The 24561-nt window shown below is 44.7% G+C and overlaps 1 protein-coding gene across 2 annotated transcripts in view; it reads left to right on the forward strand.

Annotated features, from left to right (window-relative positions):
* GRK5 (G protein-coupled receptor kinase 5) overlaps positions 1-7082 on the forward strand; it is a 153477-nt gene extending 146395 nt beyond the window's left edge. For both annotated transcript variants that reach the window (XM_074545308.1, XM_026795218.2), the window contains one exon: positions 384-7082. In XM_074545308.1, coding sequence (XP_074401409.1) covers positions 384-482 — 99 coding nt within the window. In that variant the 3' untranslated portion in view covers positions 483-7082. The remainder of the gene's footprint in view (positions 1-383) is intronic.
* Positions 7083-24561: the final 17479 nt, after the last annotated feature.

Below are 24561 nucleotides of genomic sequence, written 5' to 3' on the forward strand. Positions count from 1 at the left end.
CTTTCATGAGACACCATGGCACCACTTGCAAATGTCAATAACATTCTTAGAATGGGCTATTTCTGTAGGGTTAAAGCCATGCCTGAGCATTGGCAGGTACCCTCTGTATTAGTCAGATTTAGCAGATACTGACATTTTGCAGTGAATTGATTTGGCTCCTGGAGCTGGAGTGAATCGTCTTTGCTGCATTGCTCAAGAACTGCCATGGTTCTGCTGACCTAGAGAGACTACAGGTAGGAAAATTAAGAATATTTTCCATCTGAAGATCTTCAAGCAAGAATCCTGCAGCCCAGCCAGTATCATAAAATGAAAGATGCTGGATTAAAAATAAAACCATAGCATATTATGGAAATCTAATTGTCATTTTCTTCCTCTTCCTACAGCATCAGAACAATTCAAAGAGTTCTCCAAATTCAAAGGCCAGTTTAAATCATCACATAAATTCAAATCACGTAAGTTCAAACTCCACTGGAAGCAGCTAGTTCCAGCTCAGTCCCATGAAACAACATGTTGCATCCTTCCACTATAATCTCTGGAGCTTCTGTGGATGAGGGAGCCTCCACCGTTGAGTGAAAAGAAAGAAAATCTGGATCTCCCAAAATGGAGATTTTCTATCCATTCCTTCCAGTGGAGCCTCACATTTTAAGAAGAAATTTCCACTCAGGTCTGTTTTTGGAGGTGGCACTCAAGACTGTGTGAATCAAATTTGTCTCTTTAGAACATTGCAATAGAAATTCAATGAACATGACTACTTGCACGTATTTAAATAGCATCATACTAGAACTGAATTTTGTCTTTATTATTTTTAAAGAAAAGTTTTGTAAATTTCTCTATTGTCTCAGTTTACATTTTGTACATTTGTATTTAAATGAAAGTCAGACTTTGGAGGTGTATATTTTCCAAGCAGCAGCTGTAAAGCCATGTGTTTTAAGACATTTTTTTAAAAGAAACAAAATGTGACTCAAGACTTCCAGAGCCTCAAACGAGAAATCATTCTTTTTAGCAATTCTAGAAAATTCTTCATAAATCACTTTATCACACGGGGGTTTATTGACATGCATTTTTATGGAACAGTTTATTCTTAATTATTTTACATCTGTATATTTGGTTTACAGCAACACTGCATACATTTCTCCTCTTCATTAGTTTGTAATGTCTCGCATTAAATGCTAAAAGACAAGATTTTGATGCATTCAAAAATGCTACTTGCTATGCTGATGGTTTGTGATGTCTTGGGACCAGCACAGCTGAGATTTGCACTTGTGTTGTTGCTCCATCAAAGGCTTTTTAGTTAGACAGGGAGCCATGTTTTAAGCTCTTTTCCTTCACTAGTGTTTGTGCTGTTTCTAGCAACAGGCAGAACAAAGCTGAGGGAGAGGTGACCAGGATAGCAAATGTCCATTTCTTTTTCTAGGACTTCAAACCTGCACCTGCTGAAAGGAGAGCAAAACTCCAAGTGTTCTCCATGCTGCAGTCAAAAGCCCAAGGTCTTTGCACAGCTGCCCACATCAAAGGCAGCAGGAGGGAAATTCAACAGTCTGGCTTGTGCCAGCCATGAGATTTGTGACAGCTTTGTGGGGCTGAGCTGTGGAGGCTCAGGGTGGGATCTGAGCTGCTTTGGGGCAGTAGCAGAACCCACAGGCTGTGCCTGCACTTAAAATACTGCCCTGTGTCATGCAAACACCCCCTGACACATCCCCTCAATTAGATCCTCAACTGAATGAAATGCCAGCATGAAATAATAACTCCCACTCCCAGCTCCATCATTCTTTGTCCAGGATCCTTTAACCACTGACAAAAACTCTGCCCCACTAGGATGAGCCGATCAGGCAGGATCAGTAGCAGTACCTCAGGCATCAGAATCAGGCTCTTCTCAAGTATTTCACTCTTATTGTTAAGAACACCGGGCCAAAAAATAGGGTAACTTCCCTTCCACAGGAACTGGAAATCCTTTGTGCCCACAACTGCAGCCCAAAGTGTTCTGTAGGGTGTGTTGGTTCCCCATACTCCTTACAATGTTGGCTAGACTATCCTGAATTTTTTAAACCTTTGGGTCATCAGGAGCATCTGAAAGCCACCCTGGTGTGTTTAAAATCCTGTTAGCCAGCAGTGGAGCTACCCCAGGGTCCAAGGAAGTGATGTTCCAGTGGGAGTGTTAATAGCCAAAATTCATTAGACTGCCACGTGCATGTTCTGTGTGGCCAGTGCTGAGGGGGAAAAGGATGAAGGTTGGTGGTGGCAAATCCCTGAGTGAGAAACACACAGGAATGACATAGCAAAGCAGCTTGAAGCTGTGAGACAGAGGGACAGAACAGGGACTTGCATAGAGCAGCTGACAGAGAAGAGTCAAGACAGAGAGATGAGGCTTCAACCATTCTCCCATGTCAGATAGTGGCATTGCAGATCTTATAGAAGATGCAGGATTTTAGAGATGTTGCTAATTTGGCATGTGAAGACTCAAATCTTCATTCTTCACCATCTCCCAGTATTGAGAAATACCAGCCAATCCCTTACTGAAAGCTGGTGAACAAACTGCAAATGTTGGTTACACCTTTTTAGATGCTCCCAGCCTTACCCTGTGGTGGATGACATTTTAGGGACAGCAGTGAATGACAGCATTTGTGCCTTGTCCTGCTGTCCTCTCAGGCAGGACAGTGCTCACTCAGCAGCTCTGGGGCTCTGGCAGAGTCCTGGAAGGGTGAGAGCATTCATTCTCCCTGGGTACCTGCAGGGTGTGATGCTAGGGCTGGGTACCCTGAGTTCTCATGGCGTGGAAGAAGGATGCTGCTGTGCACCTGGAGGCATCAAGCCTGGGATGGAGCCCCTCTGAATCCCACCTCCTTGGAGCAGTGAGAGAGGAAGGGAAGAGACACAAAACACCACCAGCAGACAGAGATTTCCTCCCTGCAGTGTCTCTACAAACAGTATTACCATGCTGGGGCAGCAGAACTTTGCAACCCCCAACCCTGGAAAGTTCAAAATCCATCAGAAGTGCTAATGACCATTCCTAGGGATCTCCTTGTCGTGGTTTGCATACAACAACAAAACCTGCAGGATTTCTTGTTTATTCCTTCTTATTTTTGTTGAGATGATTTTTATTATTTTTTCAGCTTACCTTGCACTCAGAGCTGGAGTAAAAGCACAGTCCTTGCACTTCCATAGTGTGACCAGGTGCAGTTTGGGCCCAGAACTCAGGGCTGAAGCCCTGTCCAGGCAGTGCCCTGCACAGCCAGGCTTCCACAGGCATTTGGCATTGGCTCCATGGAATCAAATTTAAAAACCACTGGGAACTCTGAGAAAAAAACTTAGATTTTTGTCATACAATTTTGGAGAGCATTTGCAATAAGATTATTAGTATTTTGACTCCAGGTGAATTTTGAGGTGGGTTTGCAGGTAACATAGGAGTAGAAAGGAGTAGTTCTCTAATAGCTTTCCAGACTGATTCATTTCTTTATCTCCTCTTCAGTTAGCATCCAAATTCTTTCCAAAAATGCATATGCTCAGATCTGGTTGCTTGTTTTAAATAGACAGATGAGCAAACTTAGCTCTTTTTAAGAATCAGAAATCGTTTGCAATCTGATCCTGAATTATGCAAGCATGCCTTTTATTTTTAAATCTTTGTTGAGGAGTCTGATGAACACTAATTAGTTGACAGACTTTCATGAGTCAGGTGTTTGCTATTCATTTCCTACAGTGTCTCAAGGTTCACTTGAGTCTTGTAGCATTTTTTTCTCACTGTTGGATGTGAGGCTTTTTTTAAACAAATGAATAATGAAGGAAAAAAAACCCCAAACTCTTAGATGTGCACTCTTGACCTGGATTATCTAAAAAGAGGTTTTTCACAAGAATGGCCATGAGTCATATGTTGTTTCTGAACAAAAACCTGCTTGTGAAGCTGGGAAAGGTGTGAAGGTAATCAAACCAAGCAGGTAGTGCAGATCAAAGAGAGTGTTAGGGAGCTGCAGAATTCAATATCTCAGTGTTCACCTGGCCCTGCTGGTTCCTGCCAGCTCAGAGACAAAGCAACTCTCCATAAACACAGCTTGGTACCTCCTCAATTTGCAGCCATCAGCTGGGAGTGCCATCAGCAGTAGGAGTCAAACTTGGCTGACCCGGTAAAGCACCAGATTTGAAGACACAGATTCTTAAGATCATTCACCCAAACCTCAGGATCTACTTGAATGCTTTGCTGACATTTCAAATCCAGTTGATCTTTTTCAGTGGCCATGCCTCAGCTGAAAGAACCAGCAGGAAATGAACTTGTATTAGTGGTAAAAGCACAGGCAGGGTGAGGAGGACACAGAAGCTGTGAGCTCTGGAGGACAGGCTGTGAAGTCCCACGGGGTGTGGATCTTCAGCAGGGGTGCAGTGACACCACACTGCTGCACCTTCTTCCTTGGGGCCACCATGTGCCGGCCAGAGTTCCTGCAGTGACCTGGGGGTGGCACACACAAGGGTTGGCCCATGGCTCAAGGACAGTGTTGTCCCTCTGAGGGTCAACATTGAACTGGATGGGGCAAGCAGGAATCCCCCAGCATCAGCCAGGCCTGTGCACCCCAGCCTCAGCCAGGAGCTCCCTGCACAGGCTGTTCTGCAAGAGCAATAAATGCACAGCCCCAGAGCACAGCTGCTGCTCCTCACCATCGCCCATGGGACAGGAACGGGCTCCGTTGTGAACAAGATGTTGGTGTTTGCACCCCTGCTCCACAATTAGTTGTGATCATTGATTTGTTCAGTTAATATTTGTCATATTCACTGAAGTTACTGCAGAGGAGTTTATTCATTAGGCATTTCCATACAATCTTGGAAAGACTGGATTTTTCTTTGGAGGAACATCCTTTCTGTCTCTTGGCATGTGGACCATCTTCCATCATGTGGAAACCTGCAGGAGCTCTGGAAGTCCTCACTCCAAGGCTCTCCTGCCCAGGGGTGGTCCCAGTCTGTCTCAGGCTGCAGGGAGGTTCCTTTGGCAGTGAATTCTGGAAGAATCAAATGTTCAGTGGCTCCATGGAAATCAGGAAGTTCCAGAGTTGTCTTTCTCAAGCCTTTCACAAATATGACCTTTAACTGAAAATAATACTAAAGATTTGGAGTAAGGAGAATAATTACAACCACCCTCATGCTAAAGTTAAGAGAAAGTCTGCATAATTTAAAAACATCTCTTCTGTTTGCTGGGCAGGACACACTTCCTTTTGTACTAAATAATATTAAAGTGCTGGCTGGTAATAATTGTCTTTCCTTAAATGCAAAAACTGAAAAGATAAAGGAATTGGTTCAGAGGATTTTAAAATTATTTCCTTTGGGGAAAAGAAAAAATTTCATCAAAGAAGGTGAAAGCCAACAATATGCTACAGTATTATGGGCTGACCTCCCCGAAATGTCTCTGTGATAATACAAATACAATCTGCTGCAGTTGGATCAGCTAAGCTGCTGTACCGACAAATGGGCTTTATGAAAGAAGCAATTTTAAACAGATTGCTGCCTATTCATTAACATGAATATTACTGCTGGCACATATGTATTCTCCTTGCTGTATGTACTGGAGCCAGGAGCGATGGTTTGTATTCCTCTTCTGGCTGTGTTTTTCCTCACTGCCCTGGGCAAACCTCGGTGCAATTTTGTTTTCCCATTCCCAAACACGGAGGGATGCTCTCTGTCTGTCAGTGGAAAGCACTTTGGAGTCTGTGCATAAACCAGATCAGTATCAAGTCTTTGTATTATTATTTAAATGAAGTAGGCTTAGTGTAGCTGCTCTTTATTTACATGACTAGTGAGACACTCTCCTAAATTAGGACTCTTTTATTATTTGTTTGTCTTAGCTCCTTAGAGATACTGAAACAGAACAAACTGCACTTCTGTAAGACATCTCCAGCAGACAAAGAGGTGGCAGTGCAAATGTTTAAAGCATTCATTTCTTGCTGAAGAGCTGGCCAGTGAGTGTGGCATTCACATGGAAACACTTCCTCTGATTTTAGAATGGAGATAAATAGTTATGAGGAGGGGAGCAAAACAAAATTCATTGGTTCAGCTATTTTGGCCATGCCTGCAAAGGATTCCCTGGGCACCCACAGAGAGAGGTGCTGTGTGAAGTCCCAAACATGGATCTGGGTCTGGAAGCAAAAGAGGCAGAAAGAGCAGAAGTGCCTGGGGTCCGTGGGCTGCAGAGGGGAGCTCCAGGATTTCTGGAGTGGTTCTGCAGAGAAGATTCACTCCCAGAGAAGAAACATCTCAGGTAGTGGCTGGATGGCAAATGTCTTTTCCTTTCTCATCACCCCACATGCAGCTGTTGGATATGTTAATTAGCAAGCTCAAACGAGTTGTTTCATGTGTATTGAATGCGGTCTCCCTCAATTGCATTTCTTTTAAACACTGGACACTCTTCTAAAAGACTGAACATTTTAGCCTTTTGAAGCTGAAAGCTGTAAAAACTTTATTTTGTGTTTCTGAGCAATGTAGATAGACCTAAAGATTTCATGAACTATCATGTGGTTGCCCATATCTGACTAATAATTAAATTGTAAAATTGCAGTTTCATATTAGGGTTAGTCTTTTCACCTGCTTTAAAAATTAAAAATCATATTTGGTATATAAACACACACAGAATATCCTTCTGATTGAATTTCAAGAGCATATCCAGGAGTAAATGTTTTTAAGCACTTCTAATACTGTAGTCTATAAGAGGAGCAGACACTTCTAAAGCAATGTTAAAAGTTGTCTTTCATAACTGAGTCAACAGATCATTTTTGTAATAAATTAAAGCAAGTGTTCTCAATTAGAAGAGCTAGTGGCTGTTGATATTGTACAAAAAAAAGTCATTCTAATATCCAAGGGGTTAGGGGTGGGGAGGGTCTGTTTGGTTTTGTTTCTCTTTCCAGGGAGATCTTTAACATTGTTTGATGAAGCTAGTTTCATTTTGAGATTGTTACTGAAGATAAAGGCTTCTGTGTTCTATGGCTGCTTGGATTCTTCGTACATAATGTCCTAGTAATGTCACAGTGCTGCTGTATTTAGATCAAACCACTGTTTTGATTGGGTTTTTTGGCTTTTTTTTTAATAAATTCCTTAATTTAAATACATGGAAACCATATGTTTTGCTTTAATGAGGCACCTAATCAAGCAGAGATTCCTCAGGTGCTTTGGATCCTGAAGATGGTTACAATGAGGGTGGGGTGCAGCCCATCTCTTCTGGGTGGCTTTGTGTGGTTTGTGTTTTCTGTCCCACCGCAGAGATTGGGGGACCCAGCCTGAGGTTGGATCTCATTTTGGGCAGGTTCTGTTCTCATCAGGTTGTGTTTCACCTGATACCCCCTTCCCTTCCCTTCCCTTCCCTTCCCTTCCCTTCCCTTCCCTTCCCTTCCCTTCCCTTCCCTTCCCTTCCCCTGCACCAGCAGCCAACACAACTTTTGCAGCTTTTGGGGTAAATTCAGGGAGAAGGGGACAAAATCCCAGCAGGAACACGAGCTGCAGAACATCTGAGCTCTGCTTTAAGAGAAGTGAGCACTGCCTGATTTATGAGGCCCTACTTTGAGAATAAATTTACAGGAGGAAAACAACAACCAGCCAAGGGTGCTGTGCAGAGTTCCACACAGAAACAGAGATAAAGGGTGGCTGCAAAATCACCAGCAGGACAGTGATGGTGCACTGCTTTTCCTTTAAGAGGAGAAAGAAGAACTTTTCGAAGAGGCATAAAGAATATTTTTATGAGACTACTAATGGCAGGCAGTGTCTGCATCAAGTTGCACGGAAGAACATTGAGAAAACAGATTATCTGCATGAAAGAAGCAGCTACATCCAACAGCTAAGCTCAGTAAAACCCAAGGTAATAGACTATACAAATTCAGGTCATGCATATTATCCCTTTCCAAACAAACCCAAGCCATTTTTTCACAAGGTTTTAACAATCTGAGAGGCTGTGAGATGAAATTTTATTTCTTCTCTTAACAGCTCTTGGTGTTTTGGTTTTTTTTTTGGTTTTTTTTTGGTTTTTTTTTTTTTTTTTTTTTTTTTGTTGTTTTTTTTCTCTGTAACTTCATGTCTTTTCTATGCAGAAACATCTAGAAATGTTCCCTCCAGGGAGATTTCGTCTTCCTAGACTTTTCCACTATCTCTGACATGGGATGTGCAGCTTCTCAGAGGAAAGTCATGACACTATTTTGAAGGAAATCCAATTTAAAAGACACACGTCAACTTTTTATAATTCCTCAGGGTGCTTTACAGATGAAAAATACCATAAATGGGCCTGACTGTGAAATTTCAGGTCTATGGGGTCCTTCTGGGGGAGGAAACATTACAAGTTTCTGCCAAGTCAGTCTATTTTTTTGAGTTTTGAAATTCTGTTTCACATTTGGTATTCAGTAAAAGTAAAAACTATAATTTAACCATGGCCTGTTAAAAACTGAAAAACTGATGCTCTGAATTGTCCTGAGTGGAGAAGAGGAACTGCCCAGAGGCTGAGCAGCTTGAATAACCCATTTACAGATGCTTGGGTAAATCACAGAACCATAGAATCATTAAGGTTGGAAAGGACTTCCAAGATCATCAGGTCAAACGTTTGACCAAACACCACCTTGTCCACTAAACCATGGCATTAAGTCATTTCTGGAACATTTCCAGGGACTCCACCACCCTCCCTGGGCAACCCATTCCAAAGCCTCACCACTCCTTCAGAGAAGAAATTTCCTGGCTTTCTGGTTTCTTTTTAATTGCAGCTTTTTGCTGCTAATTTTTTTTCTTAAGGGAGCTTTGTTTTCCTTTGCTGTCAGCAAATGTCAGTCTCACCCCAACAGTGCAAGTCTCCACATTCCTCTGTTCATTTAAACGGCAGAGAGGCTCAGGATGCTCCAGACCTGCTAATCTGGGGTTATTGCACTGTGACAGCCATTAAAACATCAGGAGCAAAAAGGCAAGCAGTTTCCCTTTTCTGAAAAGCTTGTAGATGGGGAAATGACTTGCAAAACCAAACTTCAAAAGGACACATCCAAGTGTGCAAAAGCCACATGTTTAAGAAATGAAAGAATTAAGGTTGCCTGTGTCCCATTAATACTATTCCTCATGCACTGTTATTATTATGCCCTCACATAATACCGTGTTATTATTGTGCATCCACTCCTGGAGGAGAAACTAACCTCTGGCAAGCTCACAATGAAAACCAGATGCATCCCTTCAATGGCATCTGCTAATACATTATGAGTTTCAGACTTCCATTTAAATCTTTCAAAATAAAAATATTTTCCTGCAGGGAAAAATCTCACCTAATTGGCTGCTCCCTCCGTTTGCAGCAGGAAGACAATTGGGAATTCAGAAAAGTTTATTTGTCCTAAATATTTAGAGTTTTCTTCCACACACAAAGGACTGAGAGCTCTCAGTATCCTATCTGGCTTCCCTTAGATTATCTTAATCCCAGAATGGGGAAAAGGATGTGGAATGAGTCTTACATGTTTCCCTTCCCCTTTTTTTAGGGGGGAAACTCTTGGCTGTTTCCTGAGGGAAGTGGCAGAGGGATGTGAGAAGTTCCTTAATCTGCTCTCCCCTTTCCTGGTATCTTCAAAGTCTGAAAAACAAACATGAGGCCAAGAGCTGAGGAGGCAATGCAGAAGAAATATTTCTGCAAGCAGGTGTTGGGAAGAAGGGAAATGTGACCTGCAGAAGGGACAAGACAACTTGGGGCAAGTTTCACCAGGGCTGAAGAAACAGAGGTACAAGGAGGGAAAAGTGATGGAGAGGAGTCAGACAGGATGGGGCTGGGTATAGCCAGGGCCATGGTTTATTTGCTAAATCACATTAAAACAAGTCTGAAAGCAAAGAGAGAAACATCCATTCCAACCACAACTATAATGAGGAATTTATTGCTGATGATACCACAGGCAGTAATAGATCTTTCTGGAAGCCTAAAGTCATTGCTTCATTTGGGTTTGATATTCACTGTGGAATTAAACATTGACATTTCCCATAGTAAAAGGATTCAGCTGCAGCTGACATTTTATACTTACATGACCACGATAAACATTAAAATACAATAAACAATTTGAAGTTCAGATTACATTAGGAATTCCCTATGTGGTTCTTGTATTTACAGAAGGAAAGAGGGAAGGAGCCTTCTTTCATACTTAATTCCATCACTCTAACTTAAATCCAGCATTTTTTCCTCTCTGCCCCTGCGGTGGTTTTTCAGTCAAGGGGTTTTGAGTCTGCAAATAAAACCATAATGGCAGATCATATTTAAAAGTAGATCTTATGTCTGTGTTTGCTTCTTCATGCATCAGACTCTTGCAGTGATCCCCCTCATGATTTCATGGCAATGACTGAAAATCAGTAATTTCTCATCAACTATTTGCATCTGTGTCAGAAATAAGTCACAGTAAGAAGATAAATTAGTCAGGCCACAGTGACATCATAAAAGCAAGGGGCTTAAAAAAGCAAAATAAGAGGCAGAATACAGCAGCCTTTCCTCAGATTAATTAACACAAAGTGCACAGCAGGAAACAAACTACTCCTCTGACACTAATCAGCTTTTTTGAAGGCAACTTAAGTATTCTAGTAATACATGCATGTATGTACTGCACCTATGGCTCAATCATGCTGATTCTTTCCAGGAAATAACTGAAAACAAATATATGCAATGTTAATCAAGAGCAATCCCAAAACAAGCCCCTTTCTGCATCAGAGGGGACTGAGCTATAAATGAGAGTGGTGCAGAACAGGAACAACTCTTCAGGACTGCACGAAAACCTGCAACCATCTCCAGCATCACTTCTCCTGCACCAATGCTTCCAGAGGAGCGGCGATGGGCACTGTCAAAAGCTCCAAGAAGTCGCCAGAGTAGACTTTTAGGATGCTGTGGATCTCCTGCTGAGCCTTGCTGTCCATTCCCGTGCTGCTGTGCTGGGCTGCAGGGCCACTCTCCCTCCCGGCCCAGCACCGGCTCTGGTTCCTCTCTGCAAACCCCCTGCATCTCCTGCTGCTCCTCCTGCCCTCGCAGCTCCCCAGCTCCAGCAGCCTCTCAGTGAAATACTCCTGCAGGGGCTTGTCCTGGAAGCCTCCAGAGGAGCCCCCCAGGCCATGGGGTAAGGAGCCCCTCATTGGGCGGTCACCGAGCTTCCTCCCTCTCTCCAGGCCCTGGAACACTTGGCTGAAGGCAGGATTTACCAAAGAACTTTTTGACAGCTGTTTTAAAGAGAGGGGGAGAGAAAAAGGCTGGGTTGGGGGCAAAAAGAAGAAGGAAATATGAATTAAGATACGTTGGCTTAAGTAGAAATGTTGTAATCTTCACTGCAGTGTTGTTCTTGCCTCTCTGCTGGGGCCATTCTCCACAATCCTTCCCACCTTCTCAGGAGCTCCTCCTGGGTTCTCAACCCACCCCTATTTATTTCAGTTCCCTTCACGAGCTACAGCTGGTGCCCAACTAAGGACTTTGCAGCTGCAGCTCGTTTGGAGCAACTCAGACCCACACAGATCTTACAATACAACATATATTCAGGCCCCCACATAGAAATAGATCTCAGGTATAAGATTCCGTACAATAAACAGCTGTTGAGATGTTTGAGATTCTGAACCCAAATTTCCTGAAGACCAAGCCGTTTGGTACCAATCCCTCTCTGGAACAGAACTCCAGGGGGCTGAGGTTAATGCTGAGCATTTTTACCTCCAGCTGACTGTGACACAATTTGTGTTGTCTCTGTGAAATTCTAACTCTTTTAATTTCTCACTTGTCTGTATTAACAGAACTTTAGGTTTATCTTTTCCAAATCCCATTAGCTTGTAGCTGCTCTTTCCCAAGGCAAACCTTGATCCTACTTCTAAGAGATTCATTTCCCCCCCACCTTCTTTAATCCCAGGTAACTGCTGAACTCAGTGCATTTTTACAAAAATTGCAATTTTCACATTCGATATACATTCATTTCTACATCCTATAATTATGAACTATTCAATATACATTCATTTCTACATCCTACAACTGTGAACTATTCAATATCCATTCATTTCTACATCTTGAAACTATGAAGTTTTTTTGTATTATTATTATTATTATTATTATCATCATCATCATCAATATGCATATTTTTTCTCCTCTTTTCCCATTGCAGAATGCTTCTCTCCTTTCAAACCAGCCAAATAAACACTCAAATTATTTAAATAGTAAGGGAAAACCTGGCCCAGCCCCCATTGATACACTTGGGCATCTTTAGGGTTGATTTCAGGGGAACATCCATGTGATAAATCCTTTTATTGACTGGGATATAAAATTTTGGCAGAAATTCACCGTGTAAAAGGTTGCCTTCCCACAGTTTAATGTCCTCTGGGTTTCCAAAATCCCTGCCCTGCCATTCCCACCTTTCTCCCAGGTACTCCAAGACACCCTGGCCTGTCTCAAGCTACCAGGAGCAGCAGCTGGTTTCTGTACAAACCATGGCCTTTTTCTCTGGAAACCTCAGCAGTTTGGCTTGAGAGAAGAACTGTTTTATATTATATTACTGTTTCTAATCAATAAAAAGAAAGACTATACTGTATGTAGATGACAGCCGCAGCGGGGTCGTGGAACATTTTGCAATCATTTATTATGTCTGACAATGCCTTTGGTATTTAAAAAAAAAAAAAAAAAAAAAAAAAAGCCATCACTCATGCAGTTTCTGACAATCTCTAATTAAGTCTAGATCCTCACTAAGGGTCCAGCCACAAATCTGGTTTGAGAGCCCAGCAATGTCTCAGTGGGGCTCTCCATCATCAGCCCCTGGCACTCTGCCTGCTCCTAAATGAATGAGCAGCATTGAGCTCAAATGAGAAATACTGGCTTGGACATGCCATGTAAACTGAAAAGCAATCGAGGTTTTGATCTCCCACTCTTCCATCACACTTCATTCTGGAGGGGACCCAGCAAATCTGATGTCCCTGCCTGCAGTGGTTGTTCTTTTGGAATAAGTTAGGTAATTGGACACTTCAACCTGGCCAAAGCAGTCCTCCTAGCTCAAACTTTTAAAAATGGTTTAAAAAACAAAATCAACCTAAAAATAATAATCAGCTTTTAAAATGTAGCAGAATAAAAGCCTTTCAAGTTAAGTTTTTCTACACCCAACCACAGCTCAGACTTTATTATCATATCAAACATCAGCTTCCCAGAACATAAGGGAACTATTCATCCAGCAGAAGAATAGGTAGCAGTCACCACATATTGCAAAGAGAGTTTTGGCATGCAAACCTTGACATCCTGGAAGCCTGGGTATTCTGGGATGATGGGCAGGGCACACTTGCTGGCTCTGTTTGGCCACTGTTGTTTCACAATCCTACGAGAGCACCTGCAGCTCCTGGAGAGGGGGCTTTGCCCCAGCTCAGGCGGATTTTCAGCAATGCCAAGCACTCTGCAGTGCTTTGTGTAGCAAGTTCTCATCCACAGCATCAAGGCAGGGCCCTCCATCTCAGCAGGATGCAGAGGAGTTTGGGAGCAGTGTGTATTCCAGAATATCTCTCTCTCCCAGGAGTTTGGAAGCTGTGTGTATTCCAGAATAATTCTCTCTCCCAGGAGTTTGGAAGCAGTGTGTATTCCAGAGTAATTCTTTCTCCCAGGAGTTTGGGAGCAGTGTGTATTCCAGAGTAATTCTCCCAGGAGTTTGGAAGCTGTGTGTATTCCAGAGTAACTCTCTCAGGAGTTTGGGAGCTGTGTGTATTCCAGAGTAATTCTCTCTCCCAGGAGTTTGGAAGCTGTGTGTATTCCAGAATATCTCTCTCTCCCAGGAGTTTGGAAGCTGTGTGTATTCCAGAGTATCTCTCCCAGGAGTTTGGAAGTTGTGTGTATTCCATAGTAATTCTCTCTCTCTCAGGGGTTTGGAAGCTGTGTGTATTCCAGAATATCTCTCTCTCCCAGGAGTTTGGGAGCAGTGTGTATTCCAGAGTAACTCTCTCCCAGGAGTTTGGAAGCTGTGTGTATTCCAGAATATCTCTCTCTCCCAGCTCTCCTCTATTGCATTTCCTGGTCCCAGGGTACAGCCTGTGGCACTGAGTTCCAGCAGCACAAACAGATCCCAGCAGGAGATGCCTGTGCTGAGGTCTGGGACCCTCAAACCATTAATGCTGCTTTTATCCCCTGAAAACTCCCCACAGAAGGTCGGCGGATCTGAAGCAAGGACGCAGAAGGCTCAGGTGAGAGGGAATTTGCAGGGATTGGAGTGTCCCACGCCATCTCAGCCAGCCTGATGTGGCTCTGACGTGGTGGCAGCAATTAGGGAGGATCAGCAGCCACAGCAGGAGGCGTCGCTCAGCCCATTTGGAGCAGGCAGATCACTGCCCTTGCCACTGACAGGGATCCCTGACACCAAAACCCTCGGGGCTTTAGCCCAGCAAGGTGAAAGGTGAGTTAAGTTAACACAATGAACAAACGGTGTGGGAAGCTGCAGTAAAAAATTCCTCCCAAGAAATCCTGTGCCTCTTGGCTTCCCCAGTGTGGTTGGAGATGGGCTCCAGCCCTGGAGATCCAAGGAGACCCAAACTGCCTCACTGAGTGTGTCAGCAGAGGGATGCTCTGCCTCCGGACAGCCCAGCACCAGGGCAAGTCAGGCAAGGGATCGTGGAAACCGCAGGATTCCTTTCAGCCAGAGCTGAGCAAATGTTCCCAGCAAGAAGCCGTGGCTGCCCTGAGCAGCTCACAGCCCACACATGGCAGGGACAGCTAGGGAGCAGCTCCACAGCTTGGGTTTGGAGGTACCTTGGTGGGATCATCTGCTGGAATGTATGTAGCTGCCACAGCTGGCACTGCACGAGCTCTGGCAGCACAGGGCTCCCCCTTTCTGTCCCCAGTGACAGGGGACACCTCCAGCCACTGCCCCACTGCATGCAGAGCTTTGGCACTGGGGAGGAATTGCCTCTTCTCCATCACACACCCTGGAGTGATTACTGTGCTCTCTGCTGCTTGTGGAAGGAATACAGAGGAGATTTGCAATCCCCTCACCCTCCAAGGCTTCTCATTTATTCAAGGTATTCATAAATGTTTGCCCACTCTGAATACATTCATGCAAATATTTGCAGGTGCCCTGGATGAGCTAGAGCTCCTCATCAATCCAGGGCACCCACCAACACTTGCATGCACGTTTTCAGAGCCCTGACTGTGAGCTAAAGAGCTTTGGATGTGCTCCATGAGGCCATCAGCTGGATTCAGGTTAGTGCCTCGGGCTCTCTGGCAGATGGCAGCAGGGCAGGACCCTCAGCACCCCCCTGGCTGGAGCAGCACATCAGGAGTGGGGCAGGACCCATGGAAATGTTTCCACCCAGCCCTTCACTGTCCAGCTGCAAAGCTGCAACACTCATTTTCTTACCTGCTTTGTCATTTTTTCATTTGAGTGTAAAACAATTCTCAGGCAGAGAACAAATCTCTCCGTGTGAGTGGCCATTGCAGGTCAGGGTCTGTGCCCACAGCTCTGTATGAGCCACACAAAATTCAAATGTGAGGCTGGCAGTCACAATCTGCATGCAGAGATGCCACAATGCTCACAAAGCAATGGAGCTGTGAGTCATCCCTGCTGCTGCAGAGCCCTGATGGTTTGCAGTGCTGTTGTGTGCATAATGGTACCTTCAGACAGAAATACAATGTGGCCTTGCTAGGAGTACCTGAGAAAAAAATTTAAAAGCAAATTTTTTTTTTTAATCAAAAAGATTTCCTGGAAAGGAATTTTCCCCAAAAAGGCTTTCCTTGTCCCATTTGGCAGGGGGGAAAAATTTAATTTTTTTACTAGTCATCCTTCCAAATTTTTTCAGATACACCCTAGGCCACAGTTGTTTTCTGTGGTGTTTGTGAGGTCCCCAGGACTGAGGTAAGAGATAAGAATTTGACTACATGCTCCCAGAAGGCTGATATGTTATGTTATGTTATGTTATGTTATGTTATGTTATGCTATGTTATATTATATTATATTATATTATATTATATTATATTATATTATATTATATTATATTATATTATATTATATTATATTATATTACTAGTGCTATACTAAAACTATACTAAAGAAAGAAAAATTGTATATCAGAAGGCTTAGCAAGAAATGATAATGAAATCTTGTGACTGATGCAGAGAGTCCAACACAGCTGATGGTGATTGGTCATTAATTAAAAACAATTCACATGGAACCCATCAAACATTCACCTGCTAGTAGACAATGTCCAAGCCACATCCCAAAGCAGCAAAACGCAGGAGCAGCAATCAGCTCATTATTGTTCTCATTCCTCTCTGAGGCTTCTCAGCTTCCCAAGAGAAAATCCTGGGCAAAGAGGATTTTTCAGAGAATATCCTGGTGACAGTTTTGGGGATATGTTCCAGGCAAACCAGGATCAGTAAGTCCCTGCAGACGAGCAGGGGCTGGGTTTTGTCTGTGAGTGTTCAGAGCAGGTCACTGCCCAGAAAAAGGTACCCATACTGTCCCTAACTCTTTGTTTCTATTGTCTCATATTGTCCTAATTCAATTTGTCCAAATTATTATTACTCTAATTTTAATACTATTTTAATAATAGCCATTTTATTACTATGAAACTTTGAAAATTTTAAAAACAAGTGATTGGCGTTTTCCACAAAGGTTGTTTATTTTATCTATTGCATTCTTTCTCTGACCTGCTGAGATCTGTCCAGCCCGTCGGTTCATGGCACGCTGACCACCCTTGTGGTGGTGTTAGTTTTTATACGAAGAACTACATGTACTTTATTTACAATAATTTTCCAATACCCATCACCTCTGTCAGACAGTCTGTCTCTACTCTAAACAATCCAGAAGTGCCACCACCATCCCAGCAGAAGATGGAGGACAGGAGCAAGAAGAAGGACAGAGCAATGTGCGCTGCAGAGCTGCCTTGCCCTGCCCAGGGGGACACAAAGCAGCAGCAGCAGCAGGAGGAGCCCAGCTGGTTTCACTGAGGGTTCCTCTGTTCCACAGGTCAGGAACTCCTGGTGCTGCCCACACCTTGTCCTGGCCCAAATGAGAGCTGTGTGAAACCACAGGTAACGATTTCCCTCTTTCCATTCAAACCTGCAGTGTAAAACCTCTCGCTGTCAAACCCTGCTGGCCCCCAAAGCGTTTCCCTGTTCAAGTGAGACACCCGCAGCTTTCCGCCTGTAATTGCCGATTGTGCTCCATGGATGTGCGAGGGCTACGCGGGATGGGTGAATTCCTGGAGCCGGGAAAAACCAGCCCCACGTTCCGGCTTTAATGGGAGGGTCTGGTTCTACTCCCGCAGCCTGGAACTGGAGTTTTGCTCTTTTCCATGCTCCTTCCCATGCCATGGTCTCGGGCTTTGTGTTGCTGGAATGGCTCCCGAGGTATTAAAAGTCTTTTTTCCCAGCCCTGCAACCGAGGAAGAAGTAGAGATTCCTCAGCTCTGGTTTTCAAGGTGTGAAAAATGTGTATTTTATGATTGGCTTTTCACAAATATTAAAATGAATATTGTATGTCGCAAATATTTAAATGAATATTGTATATGTTGTGCTAGAAATTAATGCTCTATTAATTCTCTTAAGTAGTGTGTTAAATATAGTTTTAGGTTATAACAAAATGTTTAAATATAAACTATGCTCTGTAGCATGCTGTCCAGACTATTATTACTCTAGTTGTATTACTATTTTTATAATCATTTTATTACTATTAAACTTTTAAAATTTTAAAAACAAGCAATTTGCCTTTGTGTGTGATGTAAAGCCTTTAAACTGTGAGGAGTTCTTGTGAAGCTGGGCTAAGTGCTGGCTTGTGACACCTAAGGACAGAGACAGAGAAGCCAGTCCCAAATCCCTGACAAGGCAGAGCCAGGCAGAGCTGAGGTTTCTCTGGCAGCCCAGGGCTCTGAAACAGCCCAAAAGTGGGAAAAATGAGCATGGACAAGTGGGAAAAATGAGCATGGACACACCAACCCCATTGCTGCTGACCACGGGAGCAAAGTGTGTCCTGGAAAGAGAAGCAAGGAGCTGTTTCTGGCACAGAGCAGGGCCCTGGTCCCTGCTCCAGAGATTGGGGGTGGGAGCAGAAGTAGAATTGCAAAAAGCCGAGTCAAAATGGTGTGTTCTGATGTTACTCAGTTCCTCATTTGGTCTGGCCCTAAAAAGAAGGCTGGGCTGTATGATTGCCTGTGCATCCCAAGTTCTCCCAAACCTGCAGGTGTGACTTCTGCAGTTATCTCCCCCCAGTTCCCAAGAACAGCTGGGGGCTATAGCAATGTGCTTTTTGTTGACAGAGTGACAAAACTTTGTCCCCTCAAAAAGAAAGTACAGAAGTTTTTCTCCTTGATTAAGTGAAAAAGCCATCTCATAGGCCCAAGGGACTTCACCTTAAACTTAAGGACAGCTAATTGGACAGAAGCCAAAAAGTCCTGCTTGGACAATTTACCAGACAAAGAAGTGAACAAAGAAACTAATGGCTTTTGGGAGGTGTTTTAATAGGAGCAAGAACACTTGCACTTGGCTCGGTTTCTCTCTGTTTGTTATTTTGCCTTTTTATTAAACCTTTTTGTTTCCAACACTGCAACAGAAGCTATCTTGCTGATTTGATGCCTCCAAAGGCAGCTGAGTTATCTTGGACTTTTAAGAGCTTATGAGACGGGGCACAAGGAGGCTCCTGTAACAGGGGACTGAATCTATGCCCCATTTTACTTTGCAATCAGAAACCCCTGATCTCACTCGCATTCTTTTGACCTCAGACCAAGTTTCATGCATCTCTTTTCCTTTTTTAGACAGTTAGTGCTCTTACAGGGAGAGACAGATGGCACCCATTTGCAGATGTCAAACCCTTGCCTCACGTGGCACGTTCACTATTGGATTTCCGCAGAGGCTCGTGGTCCAGGCAGTGAGATTTCAGTCATAATCACCAGCCTGAAACGTGAAACAAACACTCCATGACCAGGTCTGGCCACAGTTACATCACTCACTGCTTCTGATTCTTTTAAAATCATTTGTAGGTTGGAGTACAGCAGAGGGATTGAATGCCTGGAGGGCAGGAGGAAGAATATTGGAAGTGGGTGCTAAAGAAAAGATGGAAAAAGAATAAAAAAATGTCACTGCTGCACTCAGGGAGGGAAAGGGCAGAGCTGCAGAACAGGACCTACATTTTTTGGTACATGTGAAGCTGATTTGGGAGCAATGCCATGGGTGTTCGTGATGGATATTCTGATTTACACTCTGATTTACACCTGGCTCTCCTTCCATGCAAACTTCCCCAGGTGAGCAGTGGGGCAGGCAGCTGTGACTCTCTTGGCACAGAGCAAAGCAGCTGCAAAGCTGAGAAGTTCCCTGCTACATCTCCCAGAACTCAGCTCTCGGGGCTTCTGTTTCTTTGTTTCTTTTCCTGTTTTTGAGCTCAGGCTCCTGAGCTTCCTGGAGGGTGGCTGGAAGCTCAGGGAATATGCTGTTCCCTCTGGCAGGGCAGTGGTGGTTCCTTGTGTCTGCTCAGAGCTACTCTGGGTCAGGAATGAACCCACCTGGACCTGCTCAGCCCTGGGGCAGCTTTGTGGCACTTGGACAACATTGCCCATCTCCAAGGAAAGGGCTCTGTAAGGCACTAAAGCATCCTCCTCCTTCTTAATTCTGGGAATTAAAGGGGAGCACAATTGTGACCATGTTCCAAGGATGAGGGAAGAGACGAGGATCTGACCCCATGTTTCAGAAGGCTGATTTATTATTTATGATGTATATTATATTAAAACTATACTAAAAGAATAGAAGAAAGGATTTCATCAGAAGGCTAGCTAAGAATAGAAAAAGAAGGGATAAATAACAAAGGTTTGTGTCTCAGACAGTCCGAGCCAGCTGACTGTGATTGGCCATTAATTAGAAACAACCACATGAGACCAATCACAGATGCACCTGTTGCATTCCACAGCAGCAGATAATCATTGTTTACATTTTGTTCCTGAGGCCTTTCAGCTTCTCAGGAGGAAAAATCCCAAGGAAAGGATTTTTCAGAAAATATCATGGCTACACACAACCACAGTGCTGGCACTGCCACGTGTTTTGGACACATTGAGCCAGTGTGGTTATTCCAAAGTGCCTCACCCACCCACCTTCATCCCATGGCAGCTTCCAAAGCACAGGGAGCCATAAGCAAATGCACAGCCACGCATCCAGGGTGCAGGAAAAATACAGCAAAAGTCAAATTAAATATCCCCAAAATCCCCAAATTACACACAGAAACCCCTAAACAAAACACTGAAATCCCGTAAGCCCCAAATAACACTCAGGGACCCCAAAACCCCAACTAAAACACTGAAATCTCCTAATGCCCAAATAACACACAGGGACCCCTAAATCCTAAATAAAACACTGAGATCCCCCAAGCCCCAAATAACACACAGGAACCCCAAATAACCCACAGGGACCCCAAAATCCCAAAAAACGCCCCAAAATCCGTCCCAGCGCGCCCTCTGCCGGTGGTTCGGGGCCCTGCACGGACCGGGGGTCCCGGGGCTGCCGTGGGGATTTGGGGGTCCCGGAGCTTCCATGGGAGTTTTGGGGGGGTCCTGGGGCTGCCACAGGGCTTTGGGGATCTCACAACTGCAATGGGGTTTTGGGTTCTACAGCTGCAATGGGGTTTGGGATCTCGGGGCTGCAATGGTGATCTGGGGCTCCTGGGGTCAAAACGGGGATTTGGGGTCTCACGGCCGCAGTGGGGGTTTGAGGGTCCTGGGGCTGCCATTGGGATTTGAGGGTCCTGGGGCTGCCGTGTGGATTTGGGGCTCCTGGGGTCAAAATGGGGATGTGGGGTCTCACGGCCACAATGGGGGTTTGAGGGTCTTGCTGCTACAATGGGGATTTGGGGTCCCGGGGCTGCCATGGAGATTTTGGGGTGCCGGCTCTGCCGTGCCCCCCTCACACGGAGCTCACTGGGAATGGAGCTTTGTCCCCCTCCCAGGGAAGAATCCTTCCCAACATCCCATCCATCCCTGCCCTCTGGCAGTGGGAGCCATTCCCTGTGTCCTGTCCCTCCATGCCTTGCCCAAAATCCCTCTCCAGCTCTTCTGGAGCCCCTTCAGGGGCTGAAAAAGGCTCTGAGATTCCTCTGGAGTCTCCTCTTCTGGTCTGACACCCCAACCCTCCCATCCTTTCCTCACTGCCAGCCCTGACCATCCTCAAGCCCCCTCTGTCCACCCTGTGCTGAGGCCACCAGAGCTCCATCCATTTAGCAAAATGTCCCCTCTGGCCCCAGCTGCAGTTTCAGGTGCTGTTTGAGCCCCTGAAAATCCCAGCATTAATGTCGTGGTGGAGGCTGAATCTCTGGCTTCTGTCAGTCCAACCAGGCATGTGAGACAGGTCCCCAAAAAGCAAATCTGTTCAATGGTGTTAATGCAATGAACCTGCAGCAGATGCAAAAGCTGCCACCTGATTAAATCACGTTTAAATTGGTGCTGTTATGTGTGGAAATAAAAGATGGGGCTGCAGACCTGGTGGAACACGTGTTTGGAAATCCTCCCAAGCCAGCAGCAGAGCCCACCTGAGGCACCTGCAGGCTCCCAGGAAGGATTCACTGCAAGGCACAGCCAGAGCTGCTCCTGCCACAGCTCCATCCACACCAGCACAGCAAACTGAAACCTCTGCTGCTGGTATCACTGGCAAAAAATAAAACCAAAAAAATGCCCCCAGGCAAAACCCTTCTCTTTGTTTTTAAAGCAGAACTGTGTAGTACAGCCCAGTGTCAGAGGGAAAAAGTCATGGAACGGGTTACATGGAAAACAGTGATGCTCACCACACTGGGAGCTGTGATTTTCCTTTTCTCAGTAGCAATGACTTCTCTTTCCCATCACTGTCTTTTCACCCATGTCGAAAATTAATGGTTTTTATAAGATATTTAGGAGAGTTTGTGGTCCAGAGGTACAACCACTGTACTGCCCACTGTATTTATAAAATTTAAAGGAGAATATGAAGAGGGGAGACAAAGTTATAATCCTGGTGTAGGTTATTCCTAAATGGAAGGTGAAGGAGCAGGGTGGAGGCCACAGAGACCAAAGAGAGGATAGGAGGGATGTCTGCACATCCTCTGGGAAGTGGGTGCTCATTCTGCTGTGCTCCAGATGCTCATAAATCTCCCACCCTGGTGAGGCAGGATGTGCCTTGAAGGAAAATGCTGCTCAATGGAAGATTGCTGCCACATAAATAAAATTAAAGTCGTCAGAACATCCCCATATCATGATTCCGGAGGTTTTAGTTCCCAGCTGCACCCACCCAGAGGCAAATTAGGAATCAACAGTGAGGTAAATAATGGTTTTCAGGTTATAACTACAGCTCCCCTGGGACCAAAACTGGAACTTGGCTGAATGCAGATTTTTTTGTCTATGTCACTTTAGTTACTATTATGCCTTTCTCAATTTTATTTAACACACCATGAATACCTTTTAAAACTGATAAATACAAAAATATAAACTGATTTTTCCCCTCCTTCTTCTGTGCAGTTTGAGAGCCCTGTTGGGACATCAGTTACATCCACAAGGAGAGCTGGCCCTTAGCACTGAACCCTGGAACAGAATCTGCCTTTGGCAGTTCCCAGCCCTGCAGCTTTCCCTCTCCATCCACTCCCACCCCTCTGGGGGTCAGCTGCATCCTTGGGCATCCCTCTTTGAAAATGCTGAGCCCTGGAAAAAGGCTCAGCACTTCCCAGTTCTGTTTCCCTAACTTGTAGCCTCTCTTTTTCAAAAATGAAAGAAGAAGAAAAAAAGACTGATTCAGGTTTTGGCAGCTCTCCACCTCTCACAGAAGAATATTCCACGCCTGCACACGAAAGGGAATTTTTGGCCAACCAGAAGAAAGAACCAAAATAAAAAAACACAAACAATTACCCAAAAAAAAAAAAATGCCACACTCAGTAGTTTTTGTGACTGCTGCTACTGGTTCCTTGCCTAGTCTTGAGCTCAGAAACAGACAGATCATCTTTAAGTTTGCAGTGCTGTTGGCCCAGCTACAGAGGATAGGATTTCCCTCAAGCCTTTGCCCAGTGATGACTCCAAAAACAACAACTCACCCCGAGGCTGGAAATTCTGCTTCAGTGGGATTTCGTTCGTGCTCCGTAAATGATACACAAATTTTCATCTGAGTGGATGGAAAAAGTTTGAAAGCTGCAGAAGGCAGGGAGTGAGACCAGCCCCGAGATGGAAATAATTTCCTTAATTCCTTGCAGCACTGCTGTCACTTCCAGCCATCTGTCAGCTGGGAAGTCTCTGATAATGCAGGGAGCAGCCTGGGCAAAGGAACCTCCTGAAAGCAGAGATCACAAAGAGTTCACTCATTGCTCTGCAGTAGGAAAGGAAGTGGGTGGGGGGAAGGAATGAAAGGATGAAACACACAGCTCGTACCCTCCTGGCTCCAGGATAAAAGATCTGCTTTAAAGAAAACCCTGGTAATTTCATACTTCCTTGAGGAGAAACGGTGTCCAAGATGTGGAGTGAGCAGCAGTCAGGGGCAGGGCTCTGTGAGCCCAATTATCTTCATTATGGGGTTAGATTGTCATTTCAATCCCACAGGTCTGGGGATTCTCCCAGCAGCCTGGTCAGGATGTTGAGAGCAGCTTTTAGCAGTGGCTGGTTGAACACTGCAAGAAAAGCAACAGGGATGGGTTTCCCACTCATCTCTGCCCAAAACTCTGCCCCTGAGGTCTCAGCACGAGCTGGGGTTCTCAGTCTCAGTGATATCTGTGGCAGAATTGCATTTTGTCCTTCATCTTTTGGGGTTTCATGTTGTTTGGTATCTCTCTACACACTAAGAGGAGCATGAGCTTCTCCTCAATGTCTTGGCTGTCACATCTTGACTGTGGCACCTCAGGCATGCCTAAAGGATATGTTTATGTTGTGTGTGGTGCAGAGGTGTAAAAAATGTCTAAATCTAGAATTCAAACCATGGAAAAATGATGAAATCAGTAAAATCAGAACAGGAAGTAAGAAAAATTTATGTTCAGGTGTTCCTCTGGACTGCAGCTCGAGAAAGGACTTGAAAGGTTTCAATTATTGCCAAGTCAGTGGGGTTTTTGGTAAATCTGGGAGAGCCCCAGTGCTGCAATTGTTAACCTAAGTTGGACAAACATTTCAAGTTGCTATCTCATCTTAGTCATGACATGGAAAAACACTTGAAATCTGTCTCATCAAATGGTTCCCCAGCTGAGATAGGCCTGATGAAAACCACATTTGCTAATGCTGATACAGCTCGAGCTCAGCTCCTGCCAGCTGAAGTGCAGCCTGGCACTTGGACCATAGACATGTCACCCTTGGGCATGTCACCCTTGTATGTGTCACCCTTGGAAGTGTCACCCTTGGGCATGTCACCCTGTCCAGGACACACTGACCACCATGATCCCCCTTGGGCTGCCAGGCTCCAGCAAGGGGACAAACTGACAGATTCTGCTTAAAATTTGTATGGCAAAGAAAAGAGGAGCCCCATGTCTGGACATCCCCCTGATGGTGCTTTCCTGAGACACAGAGCAGTGCAAAATCCCCAGCCCTGAGCCCACAGCTCTGCTCTTCCCAGCCAGCCTTTCTGGTTTGCAGAGTTCTGTGCCAGGTGAAACAGAGCCTGAGAGTAACTCAGGGCTCAGGCAGGCACGGGGTTGAATTTTGGGCATATGACCT

The sequence above is a fragment of the Zonotrichia albicollis genome, chromosome 7 (assembly GCF_047830755.1).
Source record: "Zonotrichia albicollis isolate bZonAlb1 chromosome 7, bZonAlb1.hap1, whole genome shotgun sequence".
NCBI lineage: Eukaryota > Metazoa > Chordata > Aves > Passeriformes > Passerellidae > Zonotrichia > Zonotrichia albicollis.